This window comes from Dendrobates tinctorius, unplaced genomic scaffold (genome assembly GCF_039654945.1).
Source record: "Dendrobates tinctorius isolate UK_male_01 unplaced genomic scaffold, ASM3965494v1 ptg000022l, whole genome shotgun sequence".
NCBI lineage: Eukaryota > Metazoa > Chordata > Amphibia > Anura > Dendrobatidae > Dendrobates > Dendrobates tinctorius.
In genome coordinates, this window is record NW_027361690.1 from 21,930,589 (window position 1) to 21,949,543 (window position 18,955).

An 18,955-nucleotide genomic window follows, 5' to 3' on the forward strand; every position below is an offset into this window, starting at 1 on the left:
GCGAAGAGCACAGGGCGACAGTGGCGAATTTGCCAATCCTGGTGTTCTGGGGCAAATGCCAAGCATCCTGCACGGTGTTGGGCTGTGAACACAACCCTCATGGACATCGGGCACTCAGACCATCCTCATGGAGTCGGTTTCTAACCGTTTGTGCAGACACATGCACATTTGTGGCCTGATGGAGGTCATTTTGCCGGGTTCTGACAGTGCTCCTCCTGTTCCTCCTTGCACAAAGGCAGAGGTAGTGGTCGTGCTGCTGGGTTGTTGCCCTTCTACAGGCCCCTCCACATCTTCTGGTGTACTGGAATGTCTTCTGGTAGCGCCTCCAGCTTCTGGACACTACGCTGACAGACACAGCAAACCTTCTTGCCACAGCTCGCATTAATGTGCCATCCTGGTTGAGCTGCACTACCTGAGCCACTTGTGTGAGTTGTAGAGTCCGTCTCATGCTACCACGAGTGTAAAAGCACAACCAACATTTAAAAGTGACCAAAACTTCAGCCAGAAAGCATTGCTACTGAGATGTGGTCTGTGGTCCCTACCTGCAGAACCACTCCTTTATTGAGTGTGTCTTGTTAATTGCCAATAATTTCCATCTGCTGTCTATTCCATTTGCACAACAGCATGTGAAATTGATTGTCAATCAGTGGTGCTTCCTAAGTGGACAGTTTGATTTCACAGAAGTTTGATTTACTTGGAGTTATATTCTGTTGTTTAAGTGTTCCCTTTTTTTGAGCAGTGTATTTAAAGGGGTTGTATGGGTACATCATTCTGCATGGGGGGGCTGTGTGGGGACATAATACTTTGCACTGTGAGGTGACGTCAAACTGTAGAGGGCTTTGTCGAGACATCATACTGTATGAGGGTACATCTTTCTGTTTGAGCAGCTGTGTGGTGACATCATACTATGTGGGGACATCATTCTGTGAGTGGGGACATCAAATTGTGTTGGGAGCTTTTGATCAAGGTAAAGGACTGCATAACGGGAATAGTATGATATACTGCTTTATTTAAACTTTATAAAAAGCAGTTACACTAAGCCCTACCATAACATGTAATAACAGTAGCAATGAGTTAACATATCTTATTCTGTTCAAAATTAAGTGATACAAATTAATCTAAAAAATAAAAGGCAGAGGTAAGTTTGACTGGTTGGTTGGGCCCTCCACAATGGTAACAGTCTCCCTCCCCTGCTCCAGAGCCAACCATTGATAGCTATATGTGTTATTGAAAAACTTGCTGAGCATTATAGTTCTAATAATATTACAGTTCTGCTAATAACCATAACTGTCACTCAGTGAGGTGTGCTCGCCCTGCTAGAAACCAGAAAGTAAGGCGACTGCAGAGTTGTGAGTGACTCAACTTGAGAATGGCCCTTTAAAAGGTGTGCATACTTAGTTGAAACATACCTTAAGCTCTTGGACTTCAGCAATGTTCTGTAGAATCCAAGATGCCTTAAGGCTTCCAGGTAAGACTGTTCTATAATACCCAGGAAATACACATTTCTGAGTAAAAAAACAACACACATCTCACACTTACAGTACCTCTTACAATTGTAATACAATAATGGTTAATACAAAGTTCAATTTGTTAATCTCCCTAATAAAGTAAGTAATTTTAACTTATAAGGTAACATAACTATTTCTTACTTATGGTAACAGGCAATTGCATCAATTGGAAAGGTTACCAATCTATTTACTAGGGAATCTATTACCAGGTGGTTGCTATATAATCTGAGAGCAAGAGAAGACTGATGTAGGCACAGAGACCTTGATTCCAGCAACGTATCATTTACTGGGCTATTTACTGTCATTTTGATAAAATCAATGACTTCTCTGCTGCAGATCTAGCAGTTCTGTGAATGCTGAGCTCTGATTGGCAGCGATTTGTGTACTCTGTACACAGTTTGAAATCAGCTAATCAGTGGTGGGGTGGGATTACACAGAGACTGAGGACCACATGGCACGAGACAATAAGTCCTCTAGTAATAATCTCCTGCTGAAAAAGCTGTGATTTTATTGAAACTACTGTACATCAAGAAGCCTAATAAAACGTCACTGGAAGCAGAGTCTCTACCTCTACATCATGCGGCTCCCAGATAAAATAGAGAACCATGCTGACAGATTCCCTTGAAAATGCAGATATTATACATTGATGATAAAGAGCCCCAGTGCTAAATCTGAAATTCATACCTCTCCATTTTTCTTAGAAGTACTCAACTACAGTATGTTAAAATCACAAATACTGTATGTTAGACAATGAATTTCTACAAAATTACCTCAACACTAGTGTTGAGCATTCCGATACCGCAAGTATCGGGTATCGGCCGATACTTGCTGTATCGGAATTCCGATACCGACTTCCGATATTTTTTCAATATCGGAAGTCGGCATCGGAATCGGAAGTTCAAAGTTGATTGACAGCCTGACGTCATCATGATGCGCGGTGTGTGCGCATCATGATGCGCCGTCATTTCAGGCCTTCCGGGGGTCTCTGCCGGCCTGCCGGGGGGCTGTGTGGACTGCCCGGGGTCTGTACCGGCCTGCCGGGGGGCTGTGCCGGCCTGCCGGTGGTCTGTGCACCCTGTGGGGGTCTGTACCGGCCTGCCGGGGGGCTGTGCCGGCCTGCCGGTGGTCTGTGCACCCTGTGGGGGTCTGTACCGGCCTGCCGGGGGGCTGTGCCAGCCTGCCGGGCGGCTGTGCTGATGTCCGGGGGTCTGTGCAAGCATCGTCCGATGGGACTACAAGTCCCATCTGGCGATGCCTGCTACCATGACAGTGATTGACACATTAGCCAATGATGGGACAGTAGTAGTCCCATCATCCGGCTAATGTGTTAAATGTTAAAAAAAAAAAAAAAAAAAATACTACATACATACTACATGCATGCTACATACATACTACATGCTACATACATACTACATACATACCACATATATACTACATACATAACACATATATACTACATACATACTACATACATACTACATATATACTACATGCATGCTACATACATACTACATGCTACATACATACTACATATATACTACATGCATGCTACATACATACTACATGCTACATACATACTACATATATACTACATGCATGCTACATGCATGCTACATACATACTACATACATACTACATGCTACATACATACCACATATATACTACATACATACTACATACAATACATTCATACAATACATACATAGACATACAGTACATATAACATAGAGTAACATACTTACCAATACTTGTCACATTGTTCCCCGAAGCCATTGTCTTTTACGGAATAAATATTAACATAACAAACCACAAAAATACTCACCCACGATCCGAAGCAGTCCACGAGTGTGTCCCACGACGATCTTGGGTAGAGAACTGCAGCATCAGCTGTTGCTGCCGTTCTCTACGGGCTGCAGGAATCCAATGACGGAAGGTAGGTATCCTTCCGCACTGTATTCCTCCGCCACTTAAAAAAAAAAAAAGTCCCTAGTCTCACTTTATGCCATTGCTGCGTGGGAATTTCACACACAGCAATGGCATAAAGTGAGACTAGGGACTTTTTTTTTTTTTAAGTGGCGGAGGAATACAGTGCGGAAGGATACCTACCTTCCGTCATTGGATTCCTGCAGCCCGTAGAGAACGGAAGCAACAGCTGGTGCTGCAGTTCTCTACCCAAGATCGTCGTGGGACACACTCGTGGACTGCTTCGGATCGTGGGTGAGTATTTTTGTGGTTTGTTATGTTAATATTTATTCCGTAAGACAATGGCTTCGGGGAACAATGTGACAAGTATTGGTAAGTATGTTACTCTATGTTATATGTACTGTATGTCTATGTATGTATTGTATGAATGTATTGTATGTAGTATGTATGTAGTATATATGTGGTATGTATGTAGCATGTAGTATGTATGTAGTATGTATGTAGCATGCATGTAGCATGCAGTATGTATGTAGCATGCATGTAGTATATATGTAGTATGTATGTAGCATGTAGTATGTATGTAGCATGCATGTAGTATATATGTAGTATGTATGTAGCATGTAGTATGTATGTAGCATGCATGTAGTATGTATGTAGCATGCATGTAGTATGTATGTAGTATATATGTAGTATGTATGTAGCATGTAGTATGTATGTAGCATGCATGTAGTATATATGTAGTATGTATGTAGCATGTAGCATGCATGTAGCATGCATGTAGTATGTATGTAGTATGTATGTAGTATATATGTAGTATGTATGTAGCATGTATGTAGCATGCATGTAGTATATATGTAGTATGTATGTAGCATGTAGTATGTATGTAGCATATATGTAGTATGTATGTAGTATGTATGTAGCATGCATGTAGTATATATGTAGTATGTATGTAGCATATATGTAGTATGTATGTAGCATGTAGTATATATGTAGTATGCATGTTGCATGCATGTAGTATATATGTAGTATGTATGTTGCATGTAGTATGTATGTAGTATGTATGTTGCATGTAGTATATATGTAGTATGAATGTAGCATGTATGTAGTATGTAGTATGAATGTAGCATGTATGTAGTATGCATGTTGTATGTATGTAGCATGTAATTTTTTTTTTTTTTTTTTTTTTTACATTCAACACATTAGCCGGATGATGGGACTACTACTGTCCCATCATTGGCTAATGTGTCAATCACTGTCATGGTAGCAGGCATCGCCCGATGGGACTTGTAGTCCCATCGGACGATGCCTGCACAGACCCCCGAAGCCTGCACAGCCCCCCGGCAGGCCGGCACAGCCCCCCGGAGCCTGCACAGCCCCCCGGCAGGCCGGCACAGCCCCCCGGCAGGCCGGCACAGCCCACCGGAGCCTGCACAGCCCCCCTGGCAGGCCGGCACAGCCCCCCGGCAGGCCGGCACAGACCACCGGAGCCTGCACAGACCCCCTGGCAGGCCGGCACAGCCCCCCGAAAGGCCCGTACAGACCCCAGAGAGGCTGTACAAGGGAAAAACAGGATTTTTCTTATTCCGATACCGGAAGTCCCATAGACTTGAATGGGACTTCCGGTATCGGAATCGGCGATACCGATACTTTTTTTTAAGATCGGCCGATCCATTCCGATCCGATACTTTGAAGTATCGGACGGTATCGCTCAACTCTACTCAACACAGTTCTCCTCTTCCTCCTGAGTTTTTCTGGTAGTACCTAAAGAAAAGAGATTGTGATCACCAAATAAAGTGTTATAGACACTATTAGCGTTTTACTAAGAGATGCCCTATTATTGCATCTTTTCCAGGTGTTACAGCAGCCAAAAAAACTGCAATTCTGGCATTTCAATTTTCTTTTCTCGTTACGCCATTTACCTATCAGGTTAAATAATTTGAAAACACATACCGGTATGTGTATTTTTTTATATTTCATTATTTTAAATGGGAGGAAAAGGAGGATCATTTGATCTTTAAGGGTATGTGCACACGTTGCAGATTTGCTGCAGATCCGCAGAGGATTTTCCGTGCGGAATCACGGCAGATCCGCAAGTGATTTACAGTACAATGTCAATCTGTAAATCAATGGGGGAAAAAATAGCTGTGCACATGCTGCGGAAAATTCCGCACGGAATCCACAGCGGTTTATTTTAAGCAGCATGTCAATTCTTTTTGCGGCTCCGCATGCGTTCTTACACCTATTCCATTATAGAAATCCGCAGGGGTAAAAACGAAAAAAAAAGCACGGATTTTGACCTGCGGATTCTGCCAAGAGATGCAGATTCCGTGCAGAAAATTATGCACGCAAATCTGCAACGTGTGCACATACCCTTAAAGTATGTGCACACATTGCAGTTTAGTCTGCGTAATTTTCTGCACAAAATCCGCATCTCTTGGCAGAAAACGCAGGATAAAATGCTTGGGGATTTCATGCGGAATTGATGTGGATTCAAATGCGTTTTTTGGTGTGCAGAGTTGTTAGGTGGTATTGGATATGTGAATTTTCTCCCTTGTCCTGGCGAGAAAGAGATTTAAGTGTCAGACTGGGAAACGCTGCTGCGGATCCGCAAAAAGAATTGACAGGCTACAGAAAAAAAAATGCTGCAAATGTGCTCAGATTTTTCCGCAGCATGTGAACAGCAATTCTTAATTTACCATAGACTAACATTGCCTGTGCACTACCCTGCGGATTTAATGCAAATCCGTGTGTCAAAAAAAAGCTGCGGATCCACATTAAAATCCGCAACGTGTGCACATATCCTTAGGGCATGTGCACAAGTTGCAGATTTGCCTGCAGAAATTTCTGCACGAAATCTGCATCTCTTGGCAGAAAACGCAGGTAAAAATCCACGCTTTTGCAGATTTTGTGCAGATTGGTTGCGGATTGACATGTGTTTTTGGCCCTGCGGAAGTCGGGGTAGCTATTGAGGGAGGGCTAAATTAACCCTTCACGGTTGAGCCAGTGATGTTCAAATTATTCCACAGAGTGTTGCTAGCAACTTAAATGACCACACGGAGACGAGAGTCTCTGTACGGGAGGATCGAGACAGATCACCAGTCCCCTTTATTTTAGTCACTTCTTTTATAATCTTTTGCTTAATTATGCAAAGTTCTCAACTACCAATAGCATCATGGTAACACTTCACTTTATCAGCCAATAATATTGCAAGAAAACCTGAAACTACATATATGTCCGTATCCAAATAGCATAGAAAGCAATATAATGGCATATTCTTCAGAGTTTTACACCCCCGGTTCCCTTATCTTGCACCTGACTGGAAGTCTGGTTTCATGACAGCCATTCCAATTACAAAAATTTATCTTACAGCAACAAAAATGGAGAAACGAAACCTTCAGAGAATGGATAAAACAAAACTTCAGCTTTGATTTTAGTTTTAACCCTTCACATTCCCCCTAGATAATTTTTTTTAACACATATGCAGCATCAGAGGTGCTATCCCAAGCTAACAGCTTGATGGGTGCTAGTCTTCACATGGCTGATGCCGTGTTATCAGTCATGGCTGTCGCGGCGCACCCGTCCCCCCTGTATACTGCAGTTCACGAATAACAATTTTTCATGACGGTGGTGGAGATCTTTTGTAGGTAGCCATGTGCTTGGCTTCAACATCTTCATCAAATAGCCTTTTGAGATCGGTGCAGAGAAGAGCAGGGGTGACAGCGTCTTTGGTATCATCATTAGCTGTCTTAGTGCAAAATTTCCTAAAACATACAGAAATACACCAAAAAACAAGTTTTAGTATCACATATACAACAAGGATACAGGCAGCAATATGCAACAAGTTTTGTAAGATCCCAGCTATCCAGCTCCCAATTCCCTTAAACCAATTGGCTGGATTGAGAAAGGAGAAGGTGTCTGACCACCAACTGTCCTTATTACAATCATTGTCTTTATCGTATTGATCTCTGAGTCTTTGAATATCTTCTAACTTTAACTTTTAACTTCTACCAATAATAAAATGGAAAATGCGAAAAACCAAAACATTATGCCCCTTTATTTGCTATTGGCTGGTAGGGTGATGAGGAGAACTTGATAGGGACCGTCATACAAGGGTTCTAGTCCGTGCTTCCTGACATGCCTTTTCATGACTACCAAATCACCAGGCATCAGGTTATGACAGGTGTCGGTTTCTGCTGAATCTGGAAAAGAAGAAGAAACTAGAGCATGGGTGTTAGCAAGATTTTTACTAAGCTGAGTAACATATTGAACAGCACGGTCAGTTTCTTCTGATAACTGCTGAGGCTGGAAATTTGCAACTGGGGGCCTAGCACCAAACAATATCTTATATAGGAACAAATCATATTTTGTAATAGGGGCAGTACGAATATGGTATAGCACAATGGGTAGGAGCTCTGGCCATGGAGCCGTAGTCTCCTGCATCATTTTGGTCAATTGTCCCTTCAGTGTGCCGTTCAACCTCTCAACTTTCCCACTGGATTGTGAGTGGTACGGAGTATGGAGGGCTACAGTGGATCCAAGCATTGTCAGAACTTTTTGGTACACATGAGAAGAAAAGGCCGGGCCTTGATCACTTTCAACAACTTCTGGAAGCCATATCTGCATATGACTTCCATCACCAGTTTCTTCGCTGTGGTCTTTGCAGTAATGTTGGTAACAGGGAATGCTTCCGGCCAACTGGAGAACCGGGGCCCAGTAGAATTTTTGCACCAGTGCGAGGGCCTGATTCTTTCCTCGATGTGTAGGTCCATGTGCCCATGTGGCAATAGCAGGGTACATCTGCTTACGGAGACACACGAGTTGGTCCTTTTTCCAGAGACCATTATCCATTCGTGCCCCGTCAGTCTTCCGTTGCTTCACCTCTTCCTTTGGAGACATTCTCTGCATTGTCATTAAGCGGTCTCGCAGGGTTCGACACAAAACCTCAGTCTGTTGTAGATCCTCAGGTTCTTGTAGGGTCAGTGCTTCTTGTAACTGTTCACGCTGAGAGCATGTGGTCACCATAGTTTGTATGGTTGGTTCAATAGGTAAAAGAGCGGCGGCTTTTGCTTGCATATCCGCAAATGCATTGTCAACAGTCTGTGGTCTGGTCCTAGGACCGTGCGCCTTAACTTTGATAATGGCCACCTGAATAGGTAATTTGATCGAGTCCATGAAGGTTTTAACAGCTTCAGCATTTTTCACTGAAGTTCCGGTAGTAGTAATAAACCCTCGATTGGCCCATAGAGCCCCAAAATCGTGAGCAATACCAAATGCATACCGTGAGTCCGTGTATATATTAGCCCGTCTGTTCTTGGCCAAAGTACATGCAGTAGACAGACCCTGGAGTTCTGCTTCTTGTGCTGACTGTGAGGGCGGGAGCGCAGCTGTGTGCACTACAGTGTCCTCTGTGGTAACAGCATATCCCGTGTGGAATCTACCAAACTGGTCAGCATATCTTGAACCATCCGTGTATAACACCAGATCGGGATTTGGGAGTGAATTCTCACTGACATTTGGTGGTGTAGCTGTTTCTTCTATCAGAAATTGGGAACAATCATATTGGAGGTAATCCTCATCACTGCCATCTTTCCTTATAGTTCATTATACCGTCTTTCAAGGCAATGTAAAGGGGTTGCATTATGCGGGATGCATCCGGTATCCACTGACAACAAGAAGTGCACAGTCCTAGAAAATGCTGGAATTCAGTTTCATCTTTTGGGAAAGGAAGGGAGCTGACAGCTATTTTTCTTTCTTCTGCGAGGTGTCTGGCACCCTGAAGGAGACAGTGACCCAAGAATATCACTTGACCAAGGCAGAACTGAAGTCTCGAGGCCGAAACCCGACAGTTCAGTGCTGCCAGATACTTAAGGAGGCTAACAATGGCAGCAATGGCAAAAGACACCTGCTCATATTTTTTTTTTTTGCAAACTGGTTGGGACTGTTTTGGGCCCCTTGTGGCATCTGTGGGAAAGGCATGCAAAATACAGATTTCCTCACTGTCTTCATCTACATAGGGATTATATAATGTAAGAACCATCTGACCATCATCTTGGAATTGTATTCTAGAGCGGAACTGTGATAATAAATCTGCCCCTAGTAAATTTACTGGACATGTGGGAGAGATTACAAACTGAGTAGTAACCTCGGGGAAAGGTCCCACAGGGATGGGGTTTATAAAAGTATATTAATTGGGTCTGCCATCTACTCAGATTAAAACAGCGGCCTGTATGACAATCTCTCTGAAAGTGTCTGAATCGGGCAGAGCGCCAGAATTGCAGACAAGAATTAGCAGGGAGGGGCTGGGGTTTGCTGTGTGTGAACGAGCTGCAGTGGGGGCGATGTGGGAGGGGGAGCTGGGATTGGAGGGAGAACTGGAGCAGCTGCAGTTGCTAGCTTGCTTTTTTTTTTTCTTTCCCTGCTGATACAGAGCTGGTTAAAGTCTTCTGAAAACTTTTTTTTTTCTGGATCTGGAAGGGGGTGGATACTCATAACCACTAGCAATATTAGGCATAACAGGGACTGAGGTTGGTGGCGGTGGCTGATAATAGATACCGTGAGCGTTTAACAAAGAAAAGGTGGGGGCTGCGACTCTCGGTCTCCTTGTACAATTGTCATCTAGCAGGGAGACCTCTTCTTTCAAATCATTCTTAACTATTTGTCTGCCTGCCACATCAGTCTCGATATCCGTTTATTCTTTAATCACTTCCTCAATTCTCACACCACAGTCATTTTCTTGAACCACAATACATCCAGTCCCTGTCATAATAAGACAATTTTTCCTTCTTCAACATAGCAGTAACAGAAACAATCAGAATTCACTTCCTCTGTTCTTCCTAACACCAAGCAACGAAATTCTTCTTTTCCTTCCACGGATTCTCTCATTTAGAGCTAAATATCCTTACTTCAGTTGTGCACAGATCTGGAGCGGCCGTATCAGTCTGTTCCACAGGGTCAATAATCCCCCTCTGGGATTGCCCAAGATTCAACGCGGTACTCAGTGAAAGGAGGAGGGCGTCTCAGACTATCCCTCCGGACACCTCTGGTTATATATATCTATATATACCTGAGTTACGTATCCTACCCAGTCTTCGATCACTTCACCACGCCTGACTCTAACAGTGAATTCAGGATTTCAGGATAGTTTGACTATAAAGAGAGTCACAATCACTGGTCAATCCGGGGTGTCGGTCCCTTACGAGGTATGGTTTGAGCACTGGGCCCCCAACGGGACTGCACCTCCATATGATTCCACCCATGAATCACCCCACCATCAAGGACAAACCTCAGATCCTCTTTTCAGCAACAGACACAGGAAAACCACACCAACGATCAGTCTGAACAGTATAACTGCCAACTTACCATGGTTGTTGTGGGGGAAGATCAGTCCCAATTTTCCAGCACCTGTGTCCGCTCCGAGGGTCCTTTGTCTTGTTGTCCTCCGGGGGCAGAGGCGTCCCTATTCGGGGGCCCCACGTTGGGCGGCCAGCTGTCGGGGTAGCTATTGAGGGAGGGCTAAATTAACCCTTCATGGTTGAGCCAGAGATGTCCAAATTATTCCACAGAGTGTTGCTAGCAACTCAAATGACCACACGGAGACGGGGGTCTCTGTACAGGAGGATCGAGACAGATCACCAGTCCCCTTTATTTTAGTCACTTATTTTATAATCTTTTGCTTAATTATGCAAAGTTCTCAACTACCAATAGCATCATGGTAACACTTCACTTTATAAGCCAATAATATTGCAAGAAAACCGGAAACTACATATATGTCCGTATCCAAATAGCATAGAAAGCAATATAATGGCATATTCTTCAGAGTTTTACACCCCCGGTTCCCTTATCTTGCACCTGATTGGAACAGTCTGGTTTCATGACAGCCCATCCCAATTACAAAAATTTATCTTACAGCAACAAAAATGGAAAAACGAAACCTTCAGAGAATGGATAAAACGAAACTTCAGCTTTGATTTTAGTTTTAACCCTTCACACGGAATTCATTAATGGAATGGGTGTAATAACGCATGTGGATCCGTAAAAAGAATTGAAATGCTGCGGAAAATAAACTGCTGCAGATTTTGTACAGAATTTTCCGCAGCATGTGTACAGCTTTTTTTTCCCATTGAATTACATTGGTTGGTCACACACTTGCGGATCTGCAGCAGATCCACACGGAAAATCCGCTGCGGATCCGCAGCAAATCCGCAACATCTGCACATACCCTTATATTTTGAGGGTTTTTTTCTATATCTTTAAAAACAATTTTTAAATAACTTTTTACTGTATTATGTAGCCATATTAGTGGACTTGAACCTGAGATCGTCTAATCGTCTGTACTATGGTCAGCAATACTATAGTACTGCTGTGTAAAGTAAAAATCATGGTCTCTTATGTACACCATAGTGTTGAAGACTATATGGCACTCTGGGAGTGTGAAGAGGTGCACAAATAGGGCTCCAACAAGTATGTAATATATAAAACCTGCAAAAGACAAAGTCAGCAAAAGCCCTGCTGTAACTAAATAAGTAAAAGCAAAAGTGCAGAGTTTTTAGCAATACTGTTTTGATCAAAAGTAGCATGAAAGCAATCCCACCCCGACACGGTAACTCTGTTCGGGATAGTCCTACACTGTCTAATATTAAAACCTTGCCTTGTGTCAAAGTTGACCTCAATGTGTGAACAAGGGCAGACAAAAGGACTGGGTCCCAAACAGTAGACACCAGTCTGGGGAAGCCTTATATACAATTTCCAGCTCAGGAGAGGGAGGCCACACCCCAGCTTGCACAGAATGCAAAAATACAAAGAAAAAACAAAAAAATTGAGCTTGGTTTGAGTTGATACACATGCAGCATATAAATGCATGTTGACATTCACACTGCAGGGGCACAGATGTGCGGTCAAGACCCTATCTTTAAATGTAGTAAAAGGCTCATTCAAGATGACTTTCTCTATATTCACAAATTTAAAAAAACTAATTAAAAGAACAGACTAAGAAAAAAAAACACTGGTTTGAATTATTACAAAAATAATAATATTAGTGATACATTCCCTGTTAAAGTTTTAGTTGTATACTCAAAGGTAGAAAAAAAATCCTCTGGTACTGTCTGTAACTGAATTCACTGATTATTGACCTGCTTATGTATTCTCAGGGCTTTATACATTATCCGTGTATAACATAACATTAGTACCACTTTTTCCCATTGACTGAACCATTACAGAACAGACCACCACATAGGGATTAAAGGGTTATGATTCTACCAAGAGATAGCTGATCAAGTTTGCTTGATTTATTAGGAGCACTGTTGTCACAGATTGACTGCTCAAACCAAGTACAGGTGCTCGGTGAACCTGTGGAGGGGCCAAACAATTTAGTGCACCTTCCCACCTACTTGTTCTCCCTCTATCTCTGCCCCTCTATGGCTCTATGAAGCCAGAGCTGTCAATAAAGGAAGAGGGGGGCTAGAGATTGTGGGAAAACAATTAGATGTAAAGGTATATTTATATGTTTGTCCCCAGAGCTGCCACCAGGAATTTCAGGGCCCCATACTGGCAACATTTTCAAAGGCCCTTGAGACTCTGCCAAGGCTCCACCCCACCCCTGCTTCCACCCCTCGAAAATTCCACAGTCCCACCTCCCTCTCTTGAAAGAACTCCACTTCTGCACCACGTCCTCACCAATCACACACAGTTCCCATCTAACACCACATCACATACTTAGCCAGCAGCTTTTGTCTTGGCCAAAAGATTTTTTAATCCGCCACCATGACAAAGAGCCTCTTTTGGCCAGACCCTGCTCTCCTCTAAGCTATTAAACATTTGTTAAAATATTCAATACTATTTAAGTATATTTTTATTTATTTTACAATTTTTAAAATGTCCAACAAAATCACATAAAAGGGACCAATACCACCACAATATGACCAGACCACATATTACCACCAGTGACAGAAAAATACCACATACAAAGAACAAATACCACCACGCCATGACCAGATCACATATTACCACCACATAGTGACAGAATAATACCACACAAAAGGGACAAATAACATCAGACCAAGACCATACCACATATTACCACCACATAATGAACGAATAATTCATCATACAAGGAACAAATACCACCACACTATGGCCGGACCACATATTGTCACCACATAGTGACCGAATAATACCACATACAAAGAACAAATACCACCACGCCATGACCAGATCACATATTATCACCACATAGTGACAGAATAATGCCACACACAATGGACAAATAACATCAGACCAAGACCAGACCACATATTACCACCACATAATGACAGAATAATACCACATACAAGGAACAAATACCACCACACAATGACTAGATGACATATTACCACCATGTAGTTACTGAATAATAATACACTACTGATCATTAATAAAAAAACGCAATACTAAGATTTCCATAGGTGCCACTATACCCAGGAGCTCTATACATAGTATACAGTGTCAGTGTACAGGTAATACAGTGATCACCAGTGACAATATACATAGGAGCTCTGTATATAGTGTCAGTGTACAGGCAATATAGGGATTACCAGTGACTTTATACACAGGAGCTCTCTATATAGTGTACAGGTAATACAGGGATCATCAGTGACATTATATATAAGAGCTATGTATATAATATACAGTGTATAGTGTAAGTGTACAGGAAATACAATGACTCACTATAGATGTCTCTAGTTGAAGTCATTCATCTATGCTTTACTTCATCCAGTATAGACCGCCATTACTTCTTCCATCCAGGACTTGTCTCTGCAGAAAATAACACAGTTATCTAGAGCATCGCTTGCAGAGCACACTACTTATTTTTTTTCCAACTTCTACACTACACCAGATGAAAAAAAGTGACATAGGGTTGCCCTGCACAGTACCAGTATCCCCCTATAAAAACAGTATCCTCATAAATAAAATACATCACTGTAGTAATAATATCCCTGAATTAGCTCCTACAGTAATATCCCACATCCTGATCCCCTTGTGTCTCATTCCTGGCTCCAACCATATGTTCTCTAATTCTGCCCCCATTTGATGTCCCATCCCACATCCATGTGATCTCCCAATCAGGCCCCTTCTGTCCCATGATCCTGCCCCATTTGTGTCCCATGATCATGTCCCATGATCCTGCCCCATCAGTTTCTCATGATCCTGCCCCGTGTGTCTCCATCCTGCCCCATGTGTCTCAATCCTGCCCCATGATCCTGCCCCATGTTTCTCAAACCTTCCCCATGCTTCAACCCCATCTGTCTCCATCCTGCCCCATCTGTCTCCATTCTGCCTCCATTCTGCCTCATGTAGCTCCATCCTGCCCCATGTGTCTTCATCCTGCCCCAAGTTTCTGCCCCATCTGTCTCCATTCTCCTCTGTGATCCGTGTCTTCATCCTGCCCCATGATCCTGCACCATGTGTCTCCATCCTACCCCATGTTTCTACCCCATGTGTCTCCATCCTGCCCCATGATCATGCACCATGTGTTTCCACCCTGCCCCATGTGTTCCATGATGCTGCAGCTGCTGCCTTCCCATCTGTCTCAATCCTGCCTAATCTGCCTCCATATTGTGGCTTGCCACTTTCAGTAAAAAAAAACAAAAAACCTCTTTCTCCTTACCTGGCCACGGTCCAGCGGCATAGTCTTCTCCGTGCATGTGAAGTACGGACTCGCAGGCGCCTGACAGTGGACGTGATACGCCGGCAACGTGCCGCTGATGTCAGCTGCCGACCAGTGAGTGGCTGTGGGCCCACGTGGCAACAGACTTAACTGAACGTGTTTCCGAGGGCGCACGTTCAGTTGCGGCTCCAGCAAGATCCTGCCCCCGGGGCCCAGTAAGCAAAGGGGGGGCCCGCTCCGGGCCACCTATGCTCATCAGGCCCCATACGTCAAAAAGGGCAGTAATGCCTTGATGGCGGCCCTGTTTTTCCCCGCCCTAATGCACCAAGTGCCTGTAATTGGTTTGAACAGTCATTCTGTGCTGACAGACTTCCTTTAAGTGTTTTTTTTCAGAGTTAGCGGTTATACATACATATGCTTTTACTTTATGTTTTTCTCGATAATTATCCTGTGAAGGTGAATTTGCACCGTAGATACAGCATGAAAATGGTTTCAATAAGTTGTAAAGCAAAAATTTTCACACCATTTTTACTTTATTTGCATAACAAAGTATACCACAGGGATGCCCCCATCCATAACATATTTGTACATATTAACAAAACAATCAGACGCTTCCTCTGACAAGTATTCCTGCATTGTGTCTCCACCTCCAAATCTTCATTTTAAAATTCTGGCGCCTGTGCCGGCTGTACTATGCATTTTTGGTTACCGTCGCCCATCCTCTGTCATGACGTCAGCTGCCAGAGATCCAGCCCCGCAGTCGCTTATGGTTTATTCACACTGAGGGGCTGGGAATCTCGGGCGCAGATAACTACTGCGCATGCCCGAGATTCCTGCCCCGCAGTGTGAATAAACCATAAGCGACTGCGGGGCCGGATCTCTGGCCGCCGACGTCATGACAGAGGACGGGCGACGGTAACCAAGAATACATAGTACAGCCAGCACAGGCGCCAGGATTTGAAAATAAAGATTTGGAGGCGGAGACACAATGCAGGAATACATGACTGACGTATGTGAGGCGTCTCTGTCAGATGGGGAAAGACAGAGATCTCTGGCCGCCGACGTCATGACAGAGGACGGGCGACGGTAACCAAGAATACATAGTACAGCCAGCACAGGCGCCAGGATTTGAAAATAAAGATTTGGAGGCAGAGACACAATGCAGGAATACATGACTGACGTATGTGAGGCGTCTCTGTCAGATGGGGAAAGACCTGCCCCCCTGACAAATATCAGGTATGTGTGACCAATTTTAAAAACGATTATTTTGCAGTGCAAGGAACCCTAAATAAAAGAGCCACCTTGACAGAATGCAGCATTAGTGCTGCACAAGGTGGCTCTTTTACTTAAAACCGCCTGCGGGGGGTGACAGGTTCCCTTTAAGGCTTTTTTTGAGTTTCAGATACCACAGTAATGTACCCCAGAGCACAAAATACTCTCCAGATGATTAATTGAATACTGAAAATTTTTTGAACCCTTTTTTGGAGGGATATATACCACAATACCCCAGAAGACATAATATTCTATGGATCAGTAAGTGAATATAGAAAAATTTTTGAACGCTTTATTTGGAGGGTTATATAAGAGAGAAATATACACTAGAGCATGGAATACTCTACAGATGAGGAAGTGGATACAGAAAAAAGTCACTTTTTTTGGGTGTTATATAACACTAAAATGTAATACAAAGCGAGTAATACACTATAGATCACAATATAGTCAATTTAAAAAAAAGAAAAAAGAATAGTTCCTCCTTGCACAAAGGCTGAGGTAGCGGTCTTGCTGCTGGGTTGTTGCCCTCCTACGGCCCCCTCCACATCTCCTGGTGTACTGGCCTGTCTCCTGGTAGCGTCTCCAGCTTCTGGACACTACGCTGACAGACACAGCAAACCTTCTTGCTACAGCTCGCATTGATGTGCCATCCTGGATGAGCTGCACTACCTGAGCCACTTGTGTGGGTTGTAGAGTCCGTCTCATGCTACCACGAGAGTGAAAGCACAACCAACATTCAAAAGTGACCAAAATATCAGTCAGAAAGCATTGGTACTAAGATGTGGTCTGTGGTCCCCACCTGCAGAAGCACTCCTTTATTGAGGGTGTCTTGATAATTACCAATAATTTCCATCTGTTGTCTATTCCATTTGCACAACAGCATGTGAAATTGATTGTCAATCAGTGTTGCTTCCTAATGGACAGTTTGATTTCACAGAAGTTTGATTTACTTGGAGTTATATTCCGTTGCTTAAGTGTTCCCTTTATTTTTTTGAGTGGTACATATATATCTGGGAGTCAGAGATACTTCCAGGGGTCTTCCCCATGCTGTTCTCCTTCCATTCAGCACTTTTCCCATCCAGTTGAACATTTTCACGGACCCCCCCAGACCTCTTTGTAGGGTATAACAGAATACAGCTCGGCTTTCCCATAGACTCCCATTATACTTGTTATATAATAATACTTGCATTATAGTGTATAATGTATTATAGTATAATACATTATACTTGCTCGCTCATCCCTAATCCCCATACATCACCAAGCTTAATACAGAAATCAATTGTAATATCAGCTCAGCCCTATATACAATTGTATAGCATGAACGTACAACTCCCAATATGTCCTTAATAATGGTAAGGTGGTAGAGGGAGTTATTGTTAACAGCTATCAGACTGCGGACATACAGTACTGATGAGATACAAGCAGTATCACAAATAAAGGTTTACATCACGGTACCTTATAAACAACATTGTCGCTGATTGGAGTCGTTCTCTTTTTCTTCTTCATCTTGCCATCATGACTTTTCACATTCACAGCCGTCTCTGCAGACCTCCATCTTCCCTGGTCTTCTGCCACACATCCCGCCCCGTTGCCTTAAAAATAGCAGCATCATTATAATGTACTGTACCTGAATAAAAGCCCTTTGCTGTGTCCCTGAATAAATAATTGTCCTCAATGTGCTACCAGCACAAAATATGACCCCCACACTGTCCATCTTATGGTTCATGCCGGCCACACTGCCCCGTCATTTCTATACTGGGCCCCCTCTTCACACTGTCCTCTCACACTGGGTCCCCCTATAGTGCCCAGTCACTATAGTGTGCCTCCCTCATCATACTCCCCCTCCTCGCCATACTGTTCCCTCCTTGCTGTGCCCTCACACTGCCCCCTTATGCTGCTCCACTCTCTATACTGTCCCCACACGATCCAGTCTCTATTCTCTATCCCTTCACATTCTTCTCTTCATAAACTGTCACTTCACACAATTTCGCTCAATAGTCTCTTCACACATTTCCCCCTCACTCTTTATACTGTCTTTATACTGTCTCCTTATACATCCCCACTCCCCATATTGTTTCCATACCCATTTCCCCCCACTCCTCATACCGTTTCCTCACATATTCCACACTCTCCATACTGCCATTCTGTCTCCTCGCAGGTTCCTCTCGCTCCCTATATTGTGTCTGCACCAATCCCCCCACTTCTCATACTGTGTCTGCACCACTTCTCCCCCCTTACTGTGTCTGCACCAATTTCCACCTCGTACCTCATACTGTGTCTAAATAACCTCTCCTCTCGCTCCTCATACTATGTTCACACCAATCCCCCACACCGCCCCTCCTCATATTGTGCCAACATCAATTCCCCTATGGCTACTCATTCTGTGTCCACAACAATTCCTCCAGCCACGCCTTGTACTATGTCCACAGCAATCCCCCCACTTCTCATACTGAGTCCACACACATCTCTCCCTCTTCATACTGTTTCAGCACCATTGCCCCCTGGCTCTTTACACTGTGTCTGCACAATAGTTTCCATTCATCATACTGTGTCTGCGCCAATGCCCCTTGCTGCTTATACTGTGTCTTCATAATCCCCTCTACTCTTCATA

The 18,955-nt window shown here is 43.5% G+C and overlaps 1 protein-coding gene across 1 annotated transcript in view; it reads right to left on the reverse strand.

The window, feature by feature from the left end:
• The window catches only part of FAM227B (family with sequence similarity 227 member B), a 1,066,637-nt gene that overhangs the window by 891,725 nt on the left and 155,957 nt on the right, over window positions 1-18,955 (reverse strand). Inside the window, 4 exon segments of the mRNA XM_073568466.1 lie at window positions 1,410-1,505; window position 3,817; window positions 5,150-5,172; window positions 6,966-6,981. Coding sequence (XP_073424567.1) covers window positions 1,410-1,505; window position 3,817; window positions 5,150-5,172; window positions 6,966-6,981 — 136 coding nt within the window.